A 23,575-nucleotide genomic window follows, 5' to 3' on the forward strand; every position below is an offset into this window, starting at 1 on the left:
ACTGTTGATGCAGCAGCCAGAGCCATCCAAGAGCTCAAGTATATAAACGTCCTATTTCATCTGTCATCATTTTAACACAACAGGCATTCTGAGAACGCCCATAGACTTGTGTAGTGGCTGAAAGGAAAGATGAGAAGTGTCAAAAAACTATGCCTGGGAAGAAAAGAAAGCTTGTAAACTCCAGCTTCTATACAGTATAGTGCCATACCTGCCATGTAAATTTCTACCCTTCTATCCCCTGTACAGTTACAATACATGCCTACTTCTGGGGCACATGGGCTTTAAAACAACTTCCAAAAGAGGCCCCTTGTGACTATTGTCTGGAAGGGGGGAATGTCCCCCCTCTCACTTTTGGAGTCCTTGTGGCTGAACTAATGATAAAATGGACACAAGGTAGACTAACAGGAGAAAAAGAAGCATATTTTAATTCATTTGCATAGAGAACTCGTAGAAATGAGACCTCAGAAGTGGCCAAGGCAGGCAGCTTTTACATTTTTTAGACAAACAATAAATTTGTGAGAAATTGACAGGACAAGTGAGTTTAGGCTTTGGGTGCGTAACTAGTAAGGCATCTAAATAGAGTTTGTGCTCGGGGTAGTAAATACAAGAAATAACGTGGTTTGTTTATACAGGCTTCTCTGCCCAAATTTCCTATCTCTGGTGATAAAGGTGTCTTTCTGCCTCCACAGGCAGGGAGAGGACCTGTCACAGGTGAGATTTATTTCTTGATTCCAGAGAGACAGAAAGAAGAGTTAGAGTGTCTCTCTCACACTGGTCTTTTTTTTTTTTAAGAATTTTTTTGATGAGGACCATTTTAAGAATCTATTGAATCTGTTGTAATATTGTTTCTGTTTTATGTTTTGGTTTTTTGACCAGGAGTCGTGCGGGATCCTAGCTCCCCTACCAGGGATCAAACCTTCACCCCCTGCACTGGAAGGCGAAGTCTTAACCACTGGACCACCAGGGAAGCCTCACATCGGTCATTTCAGTTCAGTTCAGTCGCTCAGTCGTGTCTGACTCTTTGCGACCCCATGAATTGCAGCAGGCCAGGCCTCTCTGTCCATCACCAACTCCCGGAGTCTACCCAAACCCATGACCATCGAGTCGGTTATGCCATCCAACCATCTCATCCTCTGTCATCCCCTTCTCCTCCCGCCCCCAATCCTACCCAGCATTAGGGTCTTTTCCAATGAGTCAACACTTCGCATGAGGTGGCCAAAGTATTGGAGTTTCAGCTTCAACATCAGTCCTTCCAATGAACACCCAGGACTGATCTCCTTTAGGATGGACTGATTGGATCTCCTTGCAGTCCAAGGGACTCTCAAGAGTCTTCTCCAACACCACAGTTCAAAAGCATCAATTCTTCGGCGCTCAGCTTTCTTCACCATCCAACTCTCACATCCATACCTGACCACTGGAAAAACCATAGCCTTGACTAGACGGACTTTTGTTGGCAAAGTAATGTCTCTGCTTTTAAATATGCTATCTAGGTTGGCCATAACCTTCTTTCCAAGGAGTAAGCGTCTTTTAATTTCATGGCTGCAATCACCATCAGCAGTGATTTTGGAGCCCCCAAAAATAAAGTCTGGCACTGTTTCCACTGTTTCCCCATCTATTTCCCATGAAGTGATGGGACCAGATGCCATGATCTTAGTTTTCTGAACATTGAGCTTTAAGCCAACTTTTTCACTCTCCTCTTTCACCTTCATCAAGAGGCTCTTTAGTTCTTCTTCACTTTCTGCCATAAGGGTGGTGTCATCCTCATATCTGAGGTTATTGATATTTCTCCCGGCAATCTTGATTCCAGCTTGTGTTTCTTCCAGCCCAGCGTTTCTCATGATGTTCTCTGCATATAAGTTAAATAAGCAGGGTGACAATATACAGCCTTGACGTACTCCTTTTCCTATTTGGAACCAGTCTGTTGTTCCATGTCCAGTTCTAGCTGTTGCTTCCTGACCTGCATACAGGTTTCTCAAGAGACAGGTCAGGTGGTCTGGTATTCCCATCTCTTTCAGAATTTTCCACAATTTATTGTGATCCACACAGTCAAAGGCTTTGGCATAGTCAATAAAGCAGAAATAGATGTTTTTCTGGAACTCTCTTGCTTTTTTGATGATCCAGCAGATATTGACAATTTGATCTCTGGTTCCTCTGCCTTTTCTAAAACCAGCTTGAACATCTGGAAGTTCACGGTTCACGTATTGCTGAAGCCTGGCTTGGAGAATTTTGAGCATTACTTTACTAGCATGTGAGATGAGTGCAATTGTGCTGTAGTTTGAGCATTCTTTGGCATTGCCTTTCTTTGGGATTGGAACGAAGACTGACCTCTTCCAGTCCTGTGGCCACTGCTGAGTTTTCCAAATTTGCTGGCATATTGAGTGCAGCACTTTCACAGCATCACCTTTGAGGATTTGAAATAGCTCAACTGGAATTCCATCACCTCCACTAGCTTTGTTCGTAGTGATGCTTTCTAAGGCCCACTTGACTTCACATTCCAGGATGTCTGGCTCTAGGTGAGTGATCACACCATCATGATTATCTGGGTCATGAAGATCTTTTTTGTACAGTTCTTCTGTGTATTCTTGCCACCTCTTCTTAATATCTTCTGCTTCTGTTAGGTCCATACCATTTCTGTCCTTTATCGAACCTATCTTTGCATGAAATGTTCCTTTGGTATCTCTAATTTTCTTGAAGAGATCTTTAGTCTTTCCCAATCTGTTGTTTTCCTCTATTTCCTTGCACTGATCACTGAGGAAGGCTTTTTTATCTCTCCTTGCTATTCTTTGGAACTCTGCATTCAGATGGGAATATCTTTCCTTTTCTCCTTTGCTTTTCGCTTCTCTTCTCTTCCCGGCTATCTGTAAGGCCTCCTCAGACAGCCATTTTGCTTTTTTGCATTTCTTTTCCATGGGGATTTTCTTGATCCCTGTCTCCTGTACAATGTCATGAACCTCTGTCCATAGTTCATCAGGCACTCTGTCTATCAGGTCTAGTCCCTTAAATCTATTTGTCACTTCCACTGTATACTCATAAGGGATTTGATCTAGATGATACCTGAATGGTCTAGTGGTTTTCCCTACTTTCTTCATTTAAGTAACTTTAATTAGAGGTAACAAACATGCCATCTTGGCATATTTTGATGTGGCCCACCATGAGCCCTAACACTATCTTCCAAAAACAAATATATCTGGTCTATGCAATAAGCTTTTGTATGTTTAAAAAAAAATTGTATTTTGTTATTTTCCACAAATTTCTGTTTTTTTCTTTTGATGATATGAACCTTTAGGTTGGAAGTAATTATTAGAGTAAAAACAAAAGGGCAACATGTCTTAGAGATGCAGATTTTGTTGAAGCCACCATTTCTGTTCTCACCACATGCACAAACATGCAACCCTCAAAAAGAGAGTCAGAATTTCTTCTTGAAATACACATTTGCCATTCATCATTAGAAATCCTTTCTTTTGAAAAGAATTGTCAATTTGTAAAATTTCAACAATATGTTACATAAAGAAGAAAATATGAAGATAACTGTGCTTTTATTTTCAAATTTCCCAGGAAGGATTGAAGATGAATCATTATAATTCTGTAGAGTATAATAGTGTAATTTTGTTTCTATTTGACGGATTGTCATTCAAACAGAGGAAGTATCAATACTACCCCTGGGAACAGACATAGTAATGTCCACCTCTGTTCTATGTATTTTTCCCACTCACTATTTGCAAAATGCTCATTTGGGGAATTAAGTTGGCTTTTATGTGTGTTACAAAATTAAACTGGCCATTTTCCAGTTCTCATGGTTCTTTATCAGTTATGGAAGGAAGCATATCTATAAAGCTAAAAGTTAAAATTGCTCGGGAACTTGTAAGACAAATTATTGAATAATAAAACACTCCAGACAATGCCTGGGGTAACTTTTCTCTGAGGAACGTATGTTGTTTTTATCAAAGTTATTGCTGCTTTTTAATAACAGCTACCATTTGTGGAGACTAGTTACTGAAGTGCTTTGATATAATCTCAAATGATATGTGATCTCAAATATTAGTTATAGTGGGAGTAAATAAATGAAGGAAAATATTATTTTAGTTGTATTTTTTTCTCTGAGAATTTTTGTTATATTCACTAAGGGTAAATGTTTCTTTGTCCACTGTTTCTATCGTGATAAATTTAAATCTTTAATCCTTAAAAGTTGTGGAAAGGGCCATTTTGGTGTATTAAAAACATTTTTATGATGCTCACTGATGCATTGATTTCTTTGGAGTCATAGTAGATTGTCATTTAATCAATATTCAGGACTTAAAACAAGGATCTAACTTATAATTGTGAAATACATGCAATTTAACTAACGAAAACTAGATTTTTTAAAAAGTTACTCCAAAGTATTTACATGCATAGAGTTGTTTTCTCAGGGAATTCAATTATAACTTTGGGGTGCTAAAAGGAAACTATGAACATTTCATAGTCTTCTGATGAGCACTGTGCTACTTAAGTAAGCAAAACTCTTTCTTTTTGATGCCCTAATAGTTAAAGCACTAAATATAAATCAGTGACTGATGCTAGTTTTTTTCTTAAAGTAATTTTTCATGTTGAAAACACCTACATACTTACATGTGACACACATTCATATAGTTATATAATCATATATCACCTATGTATTTGTATAATCATCATTTGTCAAAATACCTGGATTGTAGCTAGGTTTTATCCCAAATTAATCATGTGGCTTTAGACATACAATTTTATCTGTTTATTCTTTACTTTTTTGTCTGTAAAACAAAATATTTTGACTAGTAGATCTGGAACTTCCTTTCATTAGGCAAGAAGTTAGCTGAGAGCAAGGAGAGGTGTCCCTTCAGCTAAACATCCAATAGCCACCTAACCCCACCCTCACCGAGCAATTTACTAGCCCCGCCCCTAATATACCCCGGTCAGTACTCCAAAGTAGTCAGGAGGCTGGAAAAATTCCTCACAGGCCTTCTGGCAGGACCTTCCCTACTCTGGGACATGCCCACACTTCACACTATCACATACTAAAGTAACCTTCGGTGGCCATTGGATTTATTAACTGCTGATAAATATTCCATGAATACATACATCTAGTTATAACAGACTGAGTTATGGGAAGGCCATGCTGCAGTAGAGCATCTTGTTATATAACCTTCAACTGTCAATCAAGACTGCCAATGAACAACTCCCTGGATTAGGCAAATGGCCTTAAAATCTCTGTACCCCAGCTCTTCAGGGCCATTGCCTCCCTTGGCGAGACCCACCTCTCTCTTGAGGTGTTCTTCTGTTCTTTCTTTCCTTATTGTCAATAAACTTTCTTGCAACAGGTAAGAACTTGGGTTTTTTGTATCCTTACGGAGAACCAAAGCCCATGGAGGAGGTCTCCACTAACACTTTGAGCTCTGAATACCTATGCCATTAACAAACACACATTACAAATATATGGGTAGAAAAATAGCTTTTTTGGATCTGCAGAAAAATCTGATGGTCATAAACATTATTTGTTTCCCCTTCATATTGGGTAAGGGGGAAGAAAAAGAAGAAAGAAATATTGTTGATAAAATTTCCTATTCTTTTTGTACCTTCTCTACCCTGCAACTGGTAATAACTTATAGTAGTATTTAATTCATTCTTAAAAGTTGTGGTGTTTCTTAAAGCAAATTATTCTATATCTAATTACATTATTTAAGAATTTCATTACAAAAAATATAAAAAAATGAGGACATGGATTCCTTTAGAGACACAATATTCCATCAAGAAAATTCACAAATAGGTCATATATTCTTCCCTTTTGTAGGTTAAAACCCCTCACAAAAAGTGTTGATAAATATCACCTCAATATTATTTTAAGATAAATTTCCATTTCTTAGTGAATTTTCATGGCTAAAATATTAAATCTAGTTTTAAGTCTAAATATAGCTTTGTTGTATTTAAGTGGAAATGAAAAGGAAATAGTTTATTTATTTATTTTTGGTATGTCAGTTTATTTTTAAGTCTTTAAAAAGAATGTTTAGAGAATGATTCAAAGCATAAGCTCAGAATCAAAAGTGGATATGGTTGAATGCTCTTCAAAAATGTATCTGTTACCATCTTCTTACTTTTATGCTCATGGATAATCCAGCTTTTAAAAGTATATTATTCAGCAAGTAGAAAAAGGTATGAAACATTTTCGTTACTAGACATTATATTCATTTTCAAAGGCAGCGAGGTCCATTACTCAAGCCTACATTGAATGGGGAAAGCAGAATTCAAGATTTAGGAAAATCAAAAAGTATAAGAAGAATCAAGAAGAGTCTAGCAATCATATGTAAAAAATGTATACATGTATGATTCATATGTATAAAAATGATAATAATCATCATAGGTACAAATGCTAAAGATATTTTTTAATGTTTGAGATGAACAAGTGGACTTGATTTGTGATATTCATAATTTATATAGTCCTATCCTATTTTTCATTCTTCTATCCCTCAACAAAACTGTTTTCAGTATCTTATGATACATCAGATATTACTCTAGACTCTAAGCTTCAAGAAGTGGAAGAAAAAAAAAAAAGAGTTACTGCCATCCAGAGATTACAGTTTAGCTGTAGATCTGTGGAATAGTGGAATATATAACTGTCTGCAATATATGTGTTTGAAATAAACTCAGAGTGCAGTAGGAATAAAAATAGGAATATAAATACAAATTCAGCCCATGGTGGGAACCTGTAGAGATGGGAGATAGATCTAAGAGAGGGCTTTGCAGTTGAGAAGATACTTGGACTGAAGTTGAAAGAATTGGTGAAAGTTAAACCAGCAGATGGAGGGGATGGGCAAGTAAGAAGTAGGGGAGAAAACACAAAGGTGATAAACAGTGACATTCAGAGACCTGAAGACAAAGTTTGGGAAGGGGGCAGAGGATCATACTGAAAACATTTATTCAAAAGAACATTGTTTGCACTTTTCTTGAAGGATCTGGAGAGCAACTAGATGATTTCAGCTGAGAAGTTTTATCACTGAACTGCTGTGACAACAGCTGGTGGCACAAGGGCCATTCAGTAGAGAATTGACTAGAGCTTAATGGATGTAAAAGAACACATTTGAGAGATATCATGCTGTGAAATCAAGGGTAATGTGTGACCAGTTGCCAACTGACCCATCGCATTTGAGACCAGTTGAATCTGAGTGTGTGTAAGAAAGGGAAATGCCAGGAATGACCCTCAGGTTCTGGCTTGAGGAGCAGAGATGATGGCACTGGTTTGGATCATGTCCACTAGCTGTGCAGCACATCTGCCAAGGAGGCCTGGGAAAGGTCTGCACTTCACAGGGAGGACAGAGAGTCATTGATAGCAGAGGATATGACTATGCTTCAATGTGAAAAAAATACAGATTAAGAGCTCTGTTAAATTTGGGAATCTCAGAGCTGATTAGGGGAGAGACAGTAGCAGGAAAAGCATGGCTCACAAGTTTTATTTGGTTGGTCTTGAACAGGCTTGCATGCCAGGGAAGTTTCTCTCAACAAGACACCTCCCAGAGATAGCAGTGTGGGCTACCACTCAGGAGGATGGGACAAGGAGACCCCTGGGGAGAAGAAGAAAATAGAGAGTGGTTTAGAGACATTTGGAAAATGCCACTCACCAGCAAGATGGGGAGACTTGGGTCAGAAAGCTCTGACGGGCAGCATCAGATGAGTGTGTTTCATCACTGCAGGATTTGCAATTCATGGTTAGCAGATGTTGAGTGCAGTTTCACAGAGTATATAAAGTAGGTAGGCTCTAAATAGCTAAAAATATGTTTATTTGGACTTTATTAAAACAATTAGATGTGTGAGAATTTGAGATTGTGCGGTCTGGCATTGGTGTCTTGGTCTGCTGTGAATAAGTAAACAGTATGGGGACCATTTTAGGCTAATACTCAGGGGCCATCACTGGCTCATTGATATAACAGGTTCCTAGGGAGAAAGACACCTAAGAAGGAGATGGAGATGCAAATCCTGGGGAAGAAGGCTGACAAATAGCAAGTAAGGAAAGAGAACCATCTGAAGTGTACTTAGTAAAGCCAAAGGAGAATAAAAGTCCAGGAGAGGATGGTCAAACGAGACAAATGCATATAAAGGAAGTCTGAATTCTGTCCCCTGGTGTAGTCATTGATGACACAGGCAAAAGCAGGTTCCAGTGGGCCACTTGAGGCACAGTGAGAAGACCTGAGTGAAAGGGTTCATTCCTGGAGGAGTGGCCAAGAGCGACAAGGCAGCTAGAGAATCTCTGACAGAGGTGGACAAGGGCAAGGAGTTGTTTTTGTTTTAAGTGTTGAGTCAAGAAAAGTGAGCTGTTGAACAAACTGGTGTTTTTGGTTATGTTATTGTTCTGTAACAAGTTTCTCAGAACTTAATAGGAAAACAACAACTCATGGGATCTATGCTTATGGATTAAGTCAGTCAGCATCTCAGGAGAGGACAATGGCGATAGCTTGTCTGTGACATGGTATTTGGGGCATCATCTGGGAAAATTCAGTGGGTTGGTATGACTTAATGTCTGGAGTCTGGATAAGCTAGGCTGGAGGACCCACTGCCAAAATGAAGGATGTGAAAGAAAATAAATACCCTATGATAGATAGTGTTATTTCCTCTTTTTTGCCATCACATCTTCTTTATCCATTCTTCTGTCAGTGGACATTCAGGTTGCTTCCATGTCCTGGCTGTTGTAAATATGCTGCAATAAACATTGGGGTGCATAAGATTTTCTCCAGATACATCCCCAGGAGTGAGATTGCAGGATCATCTGATAACTCAATTTTTACAACATGGATGGACGTAGAGTTGATTATACTAAGTGAAGAAAGGCAGACAGAGAAAGCCAAATCTGATGATACCACTTATATATGAATCTTAAAATTTATGCAGATGAACTTATTTACAACTCAGAAATAGACTCACAGAAATAGAAAGTGAATTTATGCTTACCAAAGGGGAAAGAGGAGCAGGGACAAATTAGGAGTTTGAGGTTAACATATACTCACTACTTGATATAAGATAAATAACCAACAAGGCTTTACCGTATAGAACAAGGAACTATACTCAATGTTTTGTAATAACCTACAAGGAAAAGAATCTCTCTCTAGGACTCTTTGCGACCCCATGGACTGTAGCCCACCAGGCTCCTCTGTGCATGGGATTTCCCAGGCAAGAATACTGGAGTGGGGTGCCATTTCCTTCTCTAGGAGATATTCCTGACCCAGGGATGGAAGCTGTGTCTCCTACCTCTCCTGCACTGACTGGTAGGCTCTTTACCACTAGCGCCACCTGAGAAGGCAATGGCACCCCACTCCAGTACTCTTGCCTGGAAAGTCCCATGGACAGAGGAGCCTGGTAGGCTGCAGTCCAAGAGATCGAGGAGTCGGACACGACTGAGCGACTTCACTTTCACTTTTCACTTTCATGCATTGGAGAAGGAAATGGCAACCCACTCCAGTGTTCTTGCCTGGAGAATCCCAGGGACTGCGGAGCCTGGTGGGCTGCTGTCTATGGGGTCTCACAGAGTCGGACACGACTGAAGCGACTTAGCAGCAGCAGCAGCGCCACCTGGGAAGCCCTCATAAGGAAAATAATCTGTTTCTCTCTCTATATATATACACAGACACATATAATTGAGGGCTTCCCTTATAGCTCAGTTGGTAAAGAATCCACCTGCAACACAGGAGACCCCGGTTTGATTCAATTAAAAAAATACCCTAGTGGCTTTTACTCCCTTCAGAAAGAAGGGGTAGTCCACTGAGGCTGAGGGTAAGAGGTAGCAGGCTGGAGGAGAGGGGTGGCGAATTGAAATAGCTTCTAAGAGGAGAGGAATTGGGAGTCCCCAAGCCTGAGAATTTCTGAGTAATATTTAAGGCTCAACTGAGATTTTGAAGTTGTTGTTGCAATACTCTGCACAGTTGAGTTATTTCCTGCAATATACAGTACTAGTGGGGAGTGGTGGCTATGCAGTTTCCTAGGGTAAGAAGGGTTGGGTTATATCACAGACCATACTTGGATATAAATCTCATTCTAGATTTATTGATATGTGTACCTGAGGAAAGAAAAGCTCTAGCTAGACCTTAAACAAAGGGGTGAATGAGGAATAGTTATCCTAGCAAAGTGATACCGGGAACTTTTCATACCACCTCTGTGCCCATTTGTCATATTATTTAAATGCATATAAATGAATCTTTCTCCTATTTTGGGGAAAAACTGCCCAATCTCAAGATGGGAATTAGCTTTACTTCATGGGGCCAAATCTGATCTTCTGATGCGCTGTGTTGAGAAGCAGTCTAATGCCAAGCCTGAGATTTCAGAGCTGGGGTGGGGTGCAGTGGGGTGGGGCGAGATGAACAGAGACCTTTGTCATGATGATGGAAGGTCAGTGGTGGTATTCATCCTAGCCCTTCTCTCTAGCTATACCTACTCCTGTTTGAAAGAAGATATGAAGGGAGTGGTAGTGATTACAATAAAAATGATAGTAGTGCAATGACAAAGCTCTTTTCATTATACCATGTAATACATACATAGCATTGTACTTTTGTAAAATAACATTACACATTTGTTGAATGTTTAAAGAGTGTCTGACAGGACAAAATCTGCAGAAAAATGTTCAAATATTTACTAAGTAATTTTAAGATCATTGTCAGATAAGATCTATTTTGACAGAGTTTTATAACAAATGCTCTAAATTTGTAGCCTACTTCCTTGAGTACATTCCCATTTCAAATCAAGAGGAAATCTATGACTAGTATTTGGTTTCTTCTATACTATGAAGATAATTGAATTGTCTATATACTTGCATAGTAACATTTTAATTAAATTGTCACTTCTTCCTGTTAATTCTCTCAAAAAGATAGCTGAATAAAGTGATTGTATAGATCATTTATATTAACCAATTTAGTCAAAGTTCTTTACCTACTATATTTTATTGGTTCAAAGATGAAGACTTTAAAAAATATTTTAATACTCTGAGATTTAATTACAATTGATTGTATGTCATTTCTTTACTAGAAGCATTTTTTCTTTCTTGGTGGTCCATAAAATAAGATTGCAACTTACATTCTATGACATCATAATTCTAAGAAAAGCAGTAGGTAAGTCACAGAAAGAAGGAAAAATTGGCATCTAATAATTCATAGAATAATGAACTGATTCACCAACATACTTCATAGTAAGTTCTATCCAAGTGGAATTTTCTTCTAATCGATATTACCTACATTCTAATTTTCACATGTAGTATTAATTCCTATCAAGATTTTTCTGTTGACACAACATTGTTAGTCAACCACACTTCAACAAAATTAAATAAACAATATTTTTCTGAATGATGTTGGGATAATTTTCATGTATCAAGACCTAACAACATTTCAGGAACTTTAACCCTTATAGCAGAAATTCATCAGGCAGCCGATAAAGTAATTACAGTGGGTAAATTCCAGAGTGAATATAGTGACAGACTTTTACCTAGCCAAGTAGTGAATCATGGAATTTAAAGCATCAGACCATAAAGTTCTTCCAAGTTTTAAATGATAAAACTAAGATCTACAGAGATCTAAGGTGTAGATCCTATGCTTCTGTTTAAATGATAGAACAAGACTGTTGCCTGAGAGAACATGAGAATAAGTCACTAATTTAATTCTCCCAGTCATGATTTATAGATCTGGCTGTTGTGAAATTTCATAAGATGCAAAAAATTCTCTCTCTCTATCAAAGGTTAGGTTTTACCTAGCTTTAATCTCAAGTAGGAAAGTATGCAACTGACTGTTCACTTAATAGTACAAAGAAAAGATCCTTAACACTCATACTTTTTAATCTTTTTGAGGAATTCAGATTATTGTTTAACACATTTTCTGAGCAACTCATACTATTTTGCTCATTTCAGATCTTCTATAAGATTACATTAAAAGAGGATCTTATTATACTGTGCTTATAAGTTTTTTATTTCACATAGTGCAAAGTCTTTAATAAATGATATTCTTAGAAAACTGTATCAATCTGTTTTCATTCAGAGTTTCAAATCCTCCCTTTGTATCACAAAATTTGAAATGGAAAAAAGTCTTTGAGACCAACAATTTTTCAAAGATTAGTATTTGACATTAATGTCTCAAGAATGCAGCTTTATAAATTGGCCTTAGTGGGGACACTTTATAAAAACTTAAGAAGATGACTAAATACAATGGACACTGTAGTTTGGGCACTCTTGCAGACATGCTTTTATTAGTATTCCTGGAAAATGCAGAAAGGAAATTGTCTAATGACTTCAAATTATATTCTTAAATCTAAAATATTTGCTGATATAGAAAATTTGAACACAAAAATGTATTCTTTTTAGAGAATTAAATTATTTCATTTATAATTCTTGCAGCAGAGTAAAAACAGCCAATTTGATGATGAGGAGCTGGGGTGACTTTGTTTCTATGAACAGAATGTGACTTAAGGGATGGAGTAAACAGAGAGTGAATAGAAACCTAAATGAGTTATTTCTCTTTAAACAATTGAAGCTGTTAAAGTGTCTTATATTTTCAACCTTAGTTTAGAAAAAAGAAAGTATATATGCAATTTTACTATTCTTTAATCATTAGTGGGTTTTTTAAAAATATGAGCATATGTATTGTTATAGTACATTTATTACCTGATGGTGGTATTTTGATTCTTGATCGTAATCCCTTTCCAACGTTATAAAAATACAGTGCTCAGTCATGCATGACTGTGCCCCCATGGACTGTAGCTCACCAGGCTCCTCTGTCCATGGAATTTTCCAGATAAGATACTGGAGTAGGTTGCCATTTCCTATTCAGGGGATCTTAACCCAGGGATCTTACCTGTGTCTCTTTTCTCTCCTGCATTGGTAGGCGAATTCTTTACCACTAGGGCCACTTGAGAAGTCCCCTTATAAAAATATACCTGATGACAAATATTTTAGAAACCTTTTTTGAGGGGGAGGAACTATAGAGATTATGTACAACACTACTTATATAAATAATGAGATATAATTTCTATTGGACTTTAAATAGTATTTAATCAGTCTAACAATTAGAAAAATAAAACGTTTTCCAACAAAGTTTAAGTAATTCCATTTGTCTTGGAATTTTGTTCTGTGTTTAGTTTGAAAGCAGATTGCAATCATAGTTGTTATAGTAAGAAAGCTTGCATGTATCTCCTAGGCAGTGTCCTGTATCTTTATTAGGAAGACTTTTTATTATTTAACAGTTTGATTTGGAAGAAGTTGTAGTCATCTACATCAATAAACAGTGTGGGTGTGTGAGAGAGACAACTTTGGCTTTTCCAAGTACACTAGAACTATGTAAAACATCTGAGATCAGTGTATCACATTAGCCTGAATCATCAGGCACCAGGATGACTTTGCTCCATCAGTGCACTCTATGTACATTCTATTGTTTTATTATTTGATAGCGTTCCGCACGGTAGTAGATTAAGTACCTAGGAAACGGCACTGACTCTTTCTGACCCGCAGAATGTTCCATTCCTCATGCTCCCCGAAAGGAGTAGCTTCATGCTGGGAACACATCTGAGTCAACGCGTTTTCCTAATGGAAAAAAAAGAAAACCTTCAAAAAAAGCTAGTCGATCTTATCTGAGATTTGCTACTTGTGCTTTTTTAAGGTCTTCTCTTTGTTCACTGTTAAAAAAAAAACAAAACAAACAAAAAAAACCTTCTGGTCTGGAGTAAGAAACATCCGAACATCACAAGAGAGGTGAGAGACACGGGAGCGGCGCAGTCGGGATGGGCTTAGTGCCCACTTCCCCGGAGCTGGGTTTCTCTCGGCTTCCCGCACAGCCTCGGCCGCGAGGTGGCACCGACCGCCAGCGACGGCGCGCGGGCGGGACCTCAGCCTGCGCCGCGCCTCCCTGCCCGCCCCTCCGAGCGCGCTCCCCTGGCCGGGGCGCGCGGACAGACAGTGCACGCGGTTCTCCGCGCTGCCTCTCAGATTCCCCTCGAGCCTCCGGCGAGACCGCGGAGAGGGGTGCGGAGGGCTGCGGCCCACCCGGGGCTGTCACGTGTCCAGGACTAGGTGGAGCTCAGCTTCAGAGGCGGCTCTTTCCTCCCCCACTGATCTTTAGGATTTGTGCCGGAGAAACACCCGCGATCTTTCCACTCTACTCCGTTCCCTTCCGCGACCGTCCTTTTCGCTTTAATAAACGAGCCAAAAGACGGATCCAGCAGAGAGGGTAAGTTTCAAGTGTACACTTTAGAAGGGACTGACTTTTGAGAAATCTCTCCCTAATGAGATGAAGGATAAGAGAGAAAGGAAAGGCTTGGGAGTCCCAAAATGAGGAGCCGCGGGCGCACAGGCAACCTTCGGTTCAGTCCCGCGCAGGCGGTAGCGAGATGCTCCCTACCACGCCACCCGGGACCGCCGCGGTGTGGGGTGGACGTCGGTGACCCAGGTTCTGTTCGGGGTCCGAGTGCCCCTCCTCTGGCCATAGTGAGACTGCGTCCCCCTTCCTTCGCTGTGTTTGACATCTTTCCCGAGCCTCCGCCGGGCGGCTGCGCTGGGCTTTTGCAAAGGAACGCGCCGCTGGGACAGCAGGAGGAGCAAGGCTTGCGGGTCCGCCTTGGCCCCGCGTTCCGTGCGCTTCCGCGGGGAGCCGCCCCGGGCCAGGTGGGCGCCCAGCGCGCTGCCTGGGTGGAGCCCTACCCCCGGGAGCCGGCCTCTCCGGTCTGGCGCCGCGCACTGAGAGACACCCTGTTCCCTACTTCCGAGTTTCCAGCACCCAACTCTTGAGCTCCTTTTACACTGGTGGTGCTGGTGGAGCACCACTGGGTAGGAAATTGTGGATGAACTGGAGATGGGGGTGGCCAAAGTGGTCCCCTGGTCTCCAGGTAGACTGGAGAGGGGAGAATGTTTTAAGGACTGATACCGGGTTCGATCTCTGGGTGGGTAAGATCTCCTGAGAAGGGAATGGCTGCTCACCCCAGTGTTTTTGCCTGGAGAATTCAATGGACTGAGGAGCCTGGTGGGCTACAGTCCATGGGGTCGCAAAGAGTCCGATGGGACTGAGCAACTAACACGTCGACTTTTCACAATGGGCCAGAGAGAACTGAGTGTGGGCTCTGCTTGTTTGTTTCTGGTTGTTGTGGATGTTTTCTGCTTCGCCAGTCTCATCGTTATTGGTAGAGACATCTTCAGACAAATGGAAGGCAAGTGTGTGTGTATGTGTGTGAGTGAGTGTGGCGGAGAGGGAGGGGGTGGAAGTGTTAGGAATGAGGACAGTTTGGGGCAATTCACGTCGTTACACAATATGAAAAAGGTGGGCGCGTAAGCGTGCCGACAGGAATTTTGATTTAACACATCCTATTTGTTCTTTGATAACTCAGGAAAATCTAGGGGAGGGGAAAGTGAGGGAATGTATTTTGACATTCCTTTATTATTATTATTTTTTCTTTTCTTTTTTTAAAGGGCTTGAAAGCCCTTGGTGGGATTTGCCTTCCCACCAAGACCCCAGGGAAAGCATAACTTGCCAGGTGGCACACAGGCAGGGGGAAGCACAGAGCTTGCCTGGCTCTGCCTGAACGGGAAACCCCAGCAACAGTGTTGCTTCCCCAGTGAGAGCAGAAAGCTGTCTGCCGGGTTGCATACCCATGACCAAAGACCTACTGCTTTTCGGTGGATGACTACTGCTTTATTAGTCTTTCCTTATTGTTATAAGGCAGCTGTCTGTTGAGCAAGCCCTCCCGGAAGGGAAAAAAACAGAATTATGTAACTCATGTTCATGAACTAGCAATAACTTTGGTTATTAACAAAGTTAATTTGGTAAATAACAAGGCTGATACTTCTTTTCCAAAAACTAGGGAGTTGAGGAGCCAGTTTTGAATAAATGATAAAATGTATCTGCAGCAGGTTATGACCAGAGAGCTGTTTTCTCAGGTTGTAACAGCTCTAGAAACAGCAAACCCTAAAGGCCAGTACCCTAACTGGAATGGAGAAACATTTCCATTTGGAAGGGGGCTAATTTGTCAACTGATGATATATGTAGTGTGTTTGTTTTTTCCCTAGAAGCATGACATATTGAGATTTAACAACCATTCATTTTTATTTTGCAGTGTCTTTAGGTCCCTACTTCATTTTACAGGTGTATATTGAAATCATAAATATTAAATCATTTTCTTTTTCAAAGATGATGTATGTAAATTCTCAATATTGTTATTTTTTGACAATTATCATCCTTGAGATTATGTTTCGGTAGGCTGAAGATACACATTTTATCTAATGCAGAACAATTTTACACAAGTGGAATGACATGCACTTAGCAAAGGAGTCTTTTGAATACTCTAAAAAAAAATAGTTTTCATTTTCTATGTAGCTAAAGTAACTTCTACTTAATAAGAAAACTGCTATTCCTCAATGGGTATGTCTAGCTAATATAATTTCAAAGGGGTATAAATTTCAAATATAAATTCAAAGATCATTTCAAAGACTGGAGTTTCAGTAGATTTAACCTAAATTCATCTGCAAGAAAGCTTTGTAGCCCATAAACTATAATAATTTAATAAGTGTTTGCATTAAGTCCCATATGTAGTGACTTTTGTCAAAGTCAAAATAAATTTTAACTTAGATATAGACATAAAATAGATATAAACTTTGTATTTTTCTCTGTTTTTACTGCAAACATCTTGGTGCCTCCATAACCTGTTGCCTGGATTAATGTACTAGCCTCTAAATGAACCTATCTACTTCTCTTTCCTGTCTTAAGTCCTTGAAAACAACAGCTAGAGTAAGAATTTTAAAACGCTATCATAGGACTTCACGTCTTTTCCAGAAACTCTCCAGCGAGTCCTCCTCTTTTCTCAGAGACAAGTCAAATACTATCCATGGAGTAACACTCTGCAGAGTCTGTTTCTCTTCTACTTACCCTCCAACTACTGCCCCACAGTCCCTCCCTTCCTTGTTTCACTTCTCATCTACTTGTACCACACACACTCCAGTCGTAATGGGCTGCTTCCCCGAGACGTCTGCCTGGCGTCCTCCCTCACTGTGGGGTCTCAGCTCATACGCCTTCTTCTCATGCAGTCAGACGCCTTCCAAGCCACCCAGTAGCAATGCCCTCCCAACAATCCCAGGCCCCCTGCCTTGCTTTGTTCTTCTCCACTGCACTTTGTGTACTGTCTCTTTTACTGATTTATTTTTTCATGTCTTTCTCTGCCCATAAGACTAGAAACCCAGTGGGAAGGTCACTGTTGTTTCCATGAAAACCATGTCTGACACAAAATTGTGTCCAATAAATATTTCTTGGATGAATAATGAATTCTCTTTCAGAAACAATTCCTTGTTAAATTTTTCACGAAGTGGAACATCCCCCACACCTGACCTAGTAAAATGATTCTTTTAACTAGCATCCATTTTGCATATAAAAGAACTATGATAGTGTAGACAAGGAAGTCACCTCCATATCAGCAAAGAAAGAATGCTGGGCCATCAAGCCACCAGCCACTGCAGCTGCCCTGGACTGTGTACCCTGAGGGAATTCACACAGGAAAGAACTGGATACTGGCCCTGACAGTGTTTCAGTGAGCCCAAAATCTTGTATCTTCCCACACATAGAAAAGCATTAAATTTGTTAACTTCAGGTGTCTTGTTTTATTTAATTAACAGTAATATTTTGATGTTCCAACTACCTGGTTTTTGTTGCAAAAACTCCTATATATGCTGGCTCCTCCCTTACCTCTCTGGAGCAGTCCCTCAGAATGATCTGAGAGGGTGTCTACGGGGCTTAAGTCCTCAGTGTGTCCACCAAATAAAACATAATTCTCAGCTTTTAGGTCATGCATTTTTTCCAGTCAACAATAGAATTCAGCTATTGATGGTAGTATTAACTCACATAAAAGCTTTCCATCCAATTATCTACTACTTCATCAGCCATTTTTATTCTAAAGCTGATATTTGCAAGGTATTACGAAATACACATAATATCTACCTCAAGAGATAATATTACAATTGAGAGGAGCCAGTTAAGATTCAAGGGACTATATATTGCTTTGAAAGATGGGTAGAATTTGGATGGATGATGAGGAGCAGCAGAGGCAAAGGTGCAGAAGCTATAGCAGGCTGGTGCCCGTGTTAACTGTGAAGGGGCTGGCCCTGCTGGGACAGAGCATGCCCTGTGGGGTTGTTAGACCAGGAGTGAAGGACAGGACAGAGGTGTTCAGGTGTCAGGCCAGCCCAGGAAGCGCAGTGATCGCTGTGTCACCTGGTCCTGTGTGCTGACAGGGAGCCGTGCGGAGTTAGAGGATGCAGTTTCCTGCCATACTAGTTCTACCAATAAAGAAAAAGTCAGATAACTGAGCAGTAATGTTAAATATCTTGCTAGCAACTGAAGTATGATGCAAAATTTTCTTGTATTCCTAAGAGAGTAGCACTGAAGTATATACACTACCATGTGTAAAACAGCTAGTAGGAAGTTGCTGTATAGCACAGGGAGCTCAGCCTGCTGCTCTGTAATGATCTAGAGGTGTGGGATGGGGAGGGGGTGGGCAGAGAGGCTCAAGAGGGAGAGAATATATGTATACATGTGACTGATTCACGTTGTTGTACAGCAGAAACCAACACAACATTGGAAAGCAATTATCCTCCACTTAAAAATTGTTTTTCTTGAATTCTTAAGTTCAAAATTTCCAAATAATCTTTAGATTAGCACTTGCTTCCTCTCGGTTCATTTTCAGACACTGAGAGACACAGATATCCTCTCTCTTTGGTATTCTTAAGGAAAAGCGTGATACCAGGGAAGTTCAGGAGTCTTTCCAGGCTGCTGACAGAAGAGAGACTTTCTATAACATTTACACTTGATATCATTCCACTGCCTTTCCTAGCCCTTATACTTTCATTCTCATTACATGGTAGAAACCTTTACTTTTACTCTTCAGTTTTATAAGTTGTGGTTTTATAACAGACAACACCTCATATTCTAGAAAGCAAAAGCACTCAAGGAAAGATTCAATAGTGGCACCACTTAAAAGGCAAAAGCATATTTTATTCATGAAATTTCTTATTTCCTTTTCAATGGAAGTAAATCTGCATGATTTTCTTTATTGTTCTCACAGAAGAAAGAAAAGAACCTTCAATTCCCTTTCTTAACACAGGCACAATGGCTTGTTAATTAACATAAGAAACCCCATCTCATATATTCACTTAGTGAACTAAGAGAAATTGGAGATTTTTTTTTTTTAAAGGAGGTTTTAAGGTCTACAAGACTGTTGTCTGTGATTTGTTTTGTTGGTAAGAAAAGAGTATTCCTATTACAAAATGCTGTGAAAAGTCAAAAGTACAACTAAAATTTACATCTCAGCCTTGTATCTGTATACAGTCTAGTAGAGAGGGAAGATATTTACATGAACAAAACCTTAGAAATCCATAGAAAGCTTCTGACATGTTATTCAAATTATTGAATCTTTAAGTCAAAAATAGCTTCAGAGTTACCCCAGTTGAATCCCCTACACACCATGAGACCTTTCCCAGCCTTTCTAGTAGCAGTTACAAATTATGTGTAGGGAGCAGTTTGCAGGCAGTTTGTTCCATTTGATTAAACTCTTGTTCCTCATAATGATGTGAAATATTTTTAATATAATCCACTTCCCTTGGTCCTTCTTCTAACTTGAGTGGACATAATATGCTGAACCAGAAGCCATGGACCCAATGCTATCCATTCAAATGGGAGAAGATGTGTGTATGATTCCTAGGAAGTCTTTTCTGGATTAAACATCTCCTGTTCTTTCAGCAGTCCTTCATAGACAAAGTTTCTTGATGGTTCACTGAATTGATCATTTTCTTAAGGTACTTGTGCCAAATAGTCCTCTCTAACAGTTCGGTGTATGATGGGGCTATTGCTATCAATACAATTTGATAATTTCTTTTTTAGAATAAGAGAAAGAATTAGATACCTTTTTTTTGTTTTCCTTTGTTAGTTTCATATCTTTTTCCCATGTTCTAACCTGTGCATTGTTTTTTTATACATTAATATTCCTACAATGTTTAGGAATGTGCTGATGGTCCTTTATGTAAAACTTATATGCGGGAGATTTATACATACTTTACTAATGCACAGACCACTACATTTTCCTGAAACTCGATACATAAGTACATTCAGTTAAAAGTATTAGTAGTTTTTTCAAATTGTTTGCACCATTTCTACTATTTAAAAAAGATGTATATATAGAATACATTTTGTTTATTTCAGTGTCTTCACTTTAAATTGTACTATGAGTGAGAACTTGTTGCGACTGCCCTCAATAAAATTAATAAAACAATTGGTCATTTTCTCTTTACAGATTGTTCAGTTCAAGGGAATGAAGAATTCAGAATAATTTTGATAAATGGATTTCAATATAGAGAATAAAAATAAGTTGAGTCTTTGACCTGCTTTGAAGAAACATACTGTCCATTTGTCTAAAGTCGTCTATAACAGCCAAACCAGTCAAAATGAATTCAACACCATTTTCTCAGGTGGAAAATCATTCAATCTATTATAACTTCTCAGAGAAGAATTCCCGGCTTTTGGCTTTTGAAAATGATGATTGTCATCTACCCTTGGCCATGATATTCACGTTAGCACTTGCTTACGGAGCTGTGATCATTCTTGGGGTCTCTGGAAACCTGGCTTTGATCATCATCATCTTGAAACAAAAAGAGATGAGAAATGTCACCAACATCCTGATTGTGAACCTTTCCTTCTCAGACTTGCTTGTGGCCATCATGTGTCTTCCCTTCACATTTGTCTACACGCTGATGGACCACTGGGTTTTTGGCAAGGCAATGTGCAAGTTGAATCCTTTTGTGCAGTGCGTTTCCATCACCGTGTCCATCTTCTCTCTGGTCCTTATAGCCGTGGAGCGGCACCAGCTGATTATCAATCCTCGGGGTTGGAGACCAAGTAATAGACATGCATATGTAGGTATCGCTGTCATCTGGGTCCTTGCTGTGGCTTCTTCTCTGCCCTTCCTGATCTATCAAGTCTTGACAGATGAGCCATTCCAAAATGTGACCCTTGATGCGTTCAAGGACAAATACGTCTGCTTTGATAAATTTCCATCAGACTCTCACCGGCTGTCTTACACCACTCTCCTCTTGGTGCTGCAGTACTTTGGCCCACTCTGTTTTATATTTATTTGCTACTTCAAGGTAGGAAAACATTTTCCCCTACCATTTTCATTTTTACCTTCTTTCCCTAGGAGTATTCATTCAATGAATGGTTCTATTTGAATTCTTTATTTTTTCCCTCCTGTAGATATACGTACGCTTAAAAAGAAGGAACAACATGATGGACAAGATGAGAGACAATAAGTACAGGTCCAGTGAGACCAAAAGAATCAACGTCATGCTGCTGTCCATCGTGGTGGCATTTGCTGTCTGCTGGCTGCCTCTCACCATCTTCAACACTGTGTTTGACTGGAACCATCAGATCATTGCTACCTGCAACCATAATCTGTTATTCCTTCTCTGCCACCTCACAGCCATGATCTCCACTTGTGTCAACCCCATATTTTATGGCTTCCTGAACAAAAATTTCCAGAGAGACCTGCAGTTCTTCTTTAACTTTTGTTATTTCCGGTCTCGGGATGACGACTATGAGACCATCGCCATGTCCACCATGCACACGGATGTTTCTAAGACATCTCTGAAGCAAGCAAGCCCAGTCGCACTTAAAAAGATCCACACTGATGATAATGAAAAAATCTGAACCTGCCATAGCATTTGGTCCTAAATGATTGATATCTGCTTAAAAACAAGCACAACCTGAACAGACTTTCATTACCTTATGGAATGGGATTGAAATCATTTAAGGAAGATCAAGATTTTCTTATGTTGCTTTTTACTGCTTTTGTAGTCGCTGTCATAATTATATCTGGAACAAAATGTGTGGGCTTTAGAATCTTTTGGCAATAGCTTTGACCAGACATCTTTGAAGTGCTTTTTTGTAAACTTATGCATAGAGTAGAAAGGCTTTTATATTGTATTTATTAGAAAGAAATTTCTTTCATATATTTGTATAAACTGACTTAAGATGCACTGTACCCGATGTTCTCTCTCCATTGAGCCACCCTGGCTTGGTGAGATTGTTGGTAGATAGGACAGTCCCGCTTAGATGAATCTGATTGTCAATAGATTGGGCAGTCCTGTGCAGGATACACATCCCTTCAGCCTGTTATAGGTGACAGCTTGCAAAAGCAGCATTCAAGATGTGAATGCCTAGTCTGAGGTCATTCAGAAGTGACTTGCATTGTTTTTGAGATTTTAAGACAGGATTTAGTTTGCTCCTAATTGATTATCACTTCAGATGAAAAAATGCATTTAAAAATACTCAGTGGGTGAGTATCCACCACTCAGTGGTGAAAATCATGGGGAATTGGGTCACCCACAAGAATTAAGTGGGAAACCAGTTCCCTAACCTCAAAACTATTTTGGTTCCTGACAACCAAAGGATTTCAGAGTTTAACAAGTAAATTAGTATTGCTGCATGGAGTTGGAATATATTTATTTGAATGAATGGTCAAGAGGCTTCCATTCTTCATGGACTGTTCAGTGTTTGTTAAGATTTCTGGCATAAATAAATATATATGTAACTTAAAAGCATTTATTTCCAGCTTATAATATATATGACTACAAAGTGTATTTTCTATACATAGTTACTCATTTTTAACGTTCAATGGCCATATATATTTCAAAGGCACCAAGGTGAACAGTGTTGAAAGATTGTCCACCTTGCCTAGAAAGGGTAAGTACCAGAACACTGAGGACACTTCTTGTAGCTCATGTTAACTTGTGTGAACTGTGTGCCTTGTGGAGTCTTACCAATCAGGCACTGTGTACCGAGGCGTTTTGTCACGTTAATATATTGATACTTCATTTCATGTACCCTGTAATCATGATTGAGCCTCAGAATCATTGGGAGAAGAGATATTTTAAAAAATAAGCATATCTTTGATGTATTATACAAAATATTAAATGTGTCTGATTTTAGAAGGGCAGACATTTTCTTTACTAAAATTGTTTCTGCGTTTTCTGAACAGTCTCTTTTGTGTCTCTCTTTAGCTTCATTTATTTTTTCTTTTTTGGTCCCTTGTCTTCCCTCCTGTGAAGCATCCTCTATCTGCTTGCCAATAAAGCGTTTTCTACCTTGTGATATAACCCTTGGTGGTCCAGCCTCTCCCTGGCTTCCTGAAGCTTAATGAAGACAGCGACTATTTTATATGACTCTGTGTCCCAGTGTATTCAGCAAAGCGCAAGCAAGTACACAGAGGGTTTTTAAAAAATTTTCTGAAAAATGAATAAATGATGGTCCAAATCCTTCTTTCTCATTTGTTATTGAATTGACTTAACATGCTGAAATTTTGGACTCCTCCTAAGTTCATTTTTACCATGGAAGTGTTTTCTCTTTTATTATATCATTTTCCTTTCTAAACTAGCCAAAATGATATTTTAGAAACTTATGTGATTTGTCTTGTAAGACAAATATCAGTGTTTTCATTGAATGTTAATATAAATTCAAATTATAACCGAAGAATGACTTTTAGTTAACTGAAAAAAAGAAAAAAAATTCTAAAACCATCATTTAATGCATAA

At 39.3% G+C, this 23,575-nt stretch overlaps 2 protein-coding genes and 1 long non-coding RNA gene across 4 annotated transcripts in view; 2 read left to right on the forward strand and 1 right to left on the reverse strand.

Moving 5' to 3' along the window:
* The window catches only part of LOC145536089 (uncharacterized), a 7,771-nt gene extending 3,538 nt beyond the window's left edge, over window positions 1-4,233 (forward strand). Inside the window, exon 2 of the mRNA XM_081564680.1 lies at window positions 877-4,233. The gene's annotated coding sequence lies outside the window, so the exon portion shown is untranslated. The remainder of the gene's footprint in view (window positions 1-876) is intronic.
* LOC145536126 (uncharacterized) lies at window positions 3,251-14,525 on the reverse strand. Its single transcript, XR_014075662.1, has 4 exons — window positions 14,318-14,525; window positions 13,441-13,546; window positions 12,822-12,903; window positions 3,251-8,695 (listed from the first exon to the last, which is right to left on the reverse strand). It is a non-coding gene; the product is annotated as an uncharacterized LOC145536126 (long non-coding RNA).
* Window positions 13,431-23,297, forward strand: NPY1R (neuropeptide Y receptor Y1). 2 transcript variants are annotated; one of them, XM_081564536.1, is made up of 3 exons: window positions 13,431-13,714; window positions 20,284-21,133; window positions 21,240-23,297. In XM_081564536.1, exons 2-3 carry the CDS (start codon window positions 20,435-20,437, stop codon window positions 21,690-21,692), a joined length of 1,152 nt encoding a protein of 383 aa, XP_081420662.1. In that variant the 5' UTR covers window positions 13,431-13,714; window positions 20,284-20,434; the 3' UTR covers window positions 21,693-23,297. The 2 variants fall into 2 exon arrangements, with proteins under 2 accessions (XP_081420662.1, XP_081420570.1); XM_081564444.1 differs by lacking the exon at window positions 13,431-13,714 and adding an exon at window positions 14,070-14,189.
* Window positions 23,298-23,575: the final 278 nt, after the last annotated feature.

The sequence above is a fragment of the Giraffa tippelskirchi genome, chromosome 1 (genome assembly GCF_054371585.1).
Source record: "Giraffa tippelskirchi isolate mGirTip1 chromosome 1, T2T-mGirTip1v1.2.pri, whole genome shotgun sequence".
NCBI lineage: Eukaryota > Metazoa > Chordata > Mammalia > Artiodactyla > Giraffidae > Giraffa > Giraffa tippelskirchi.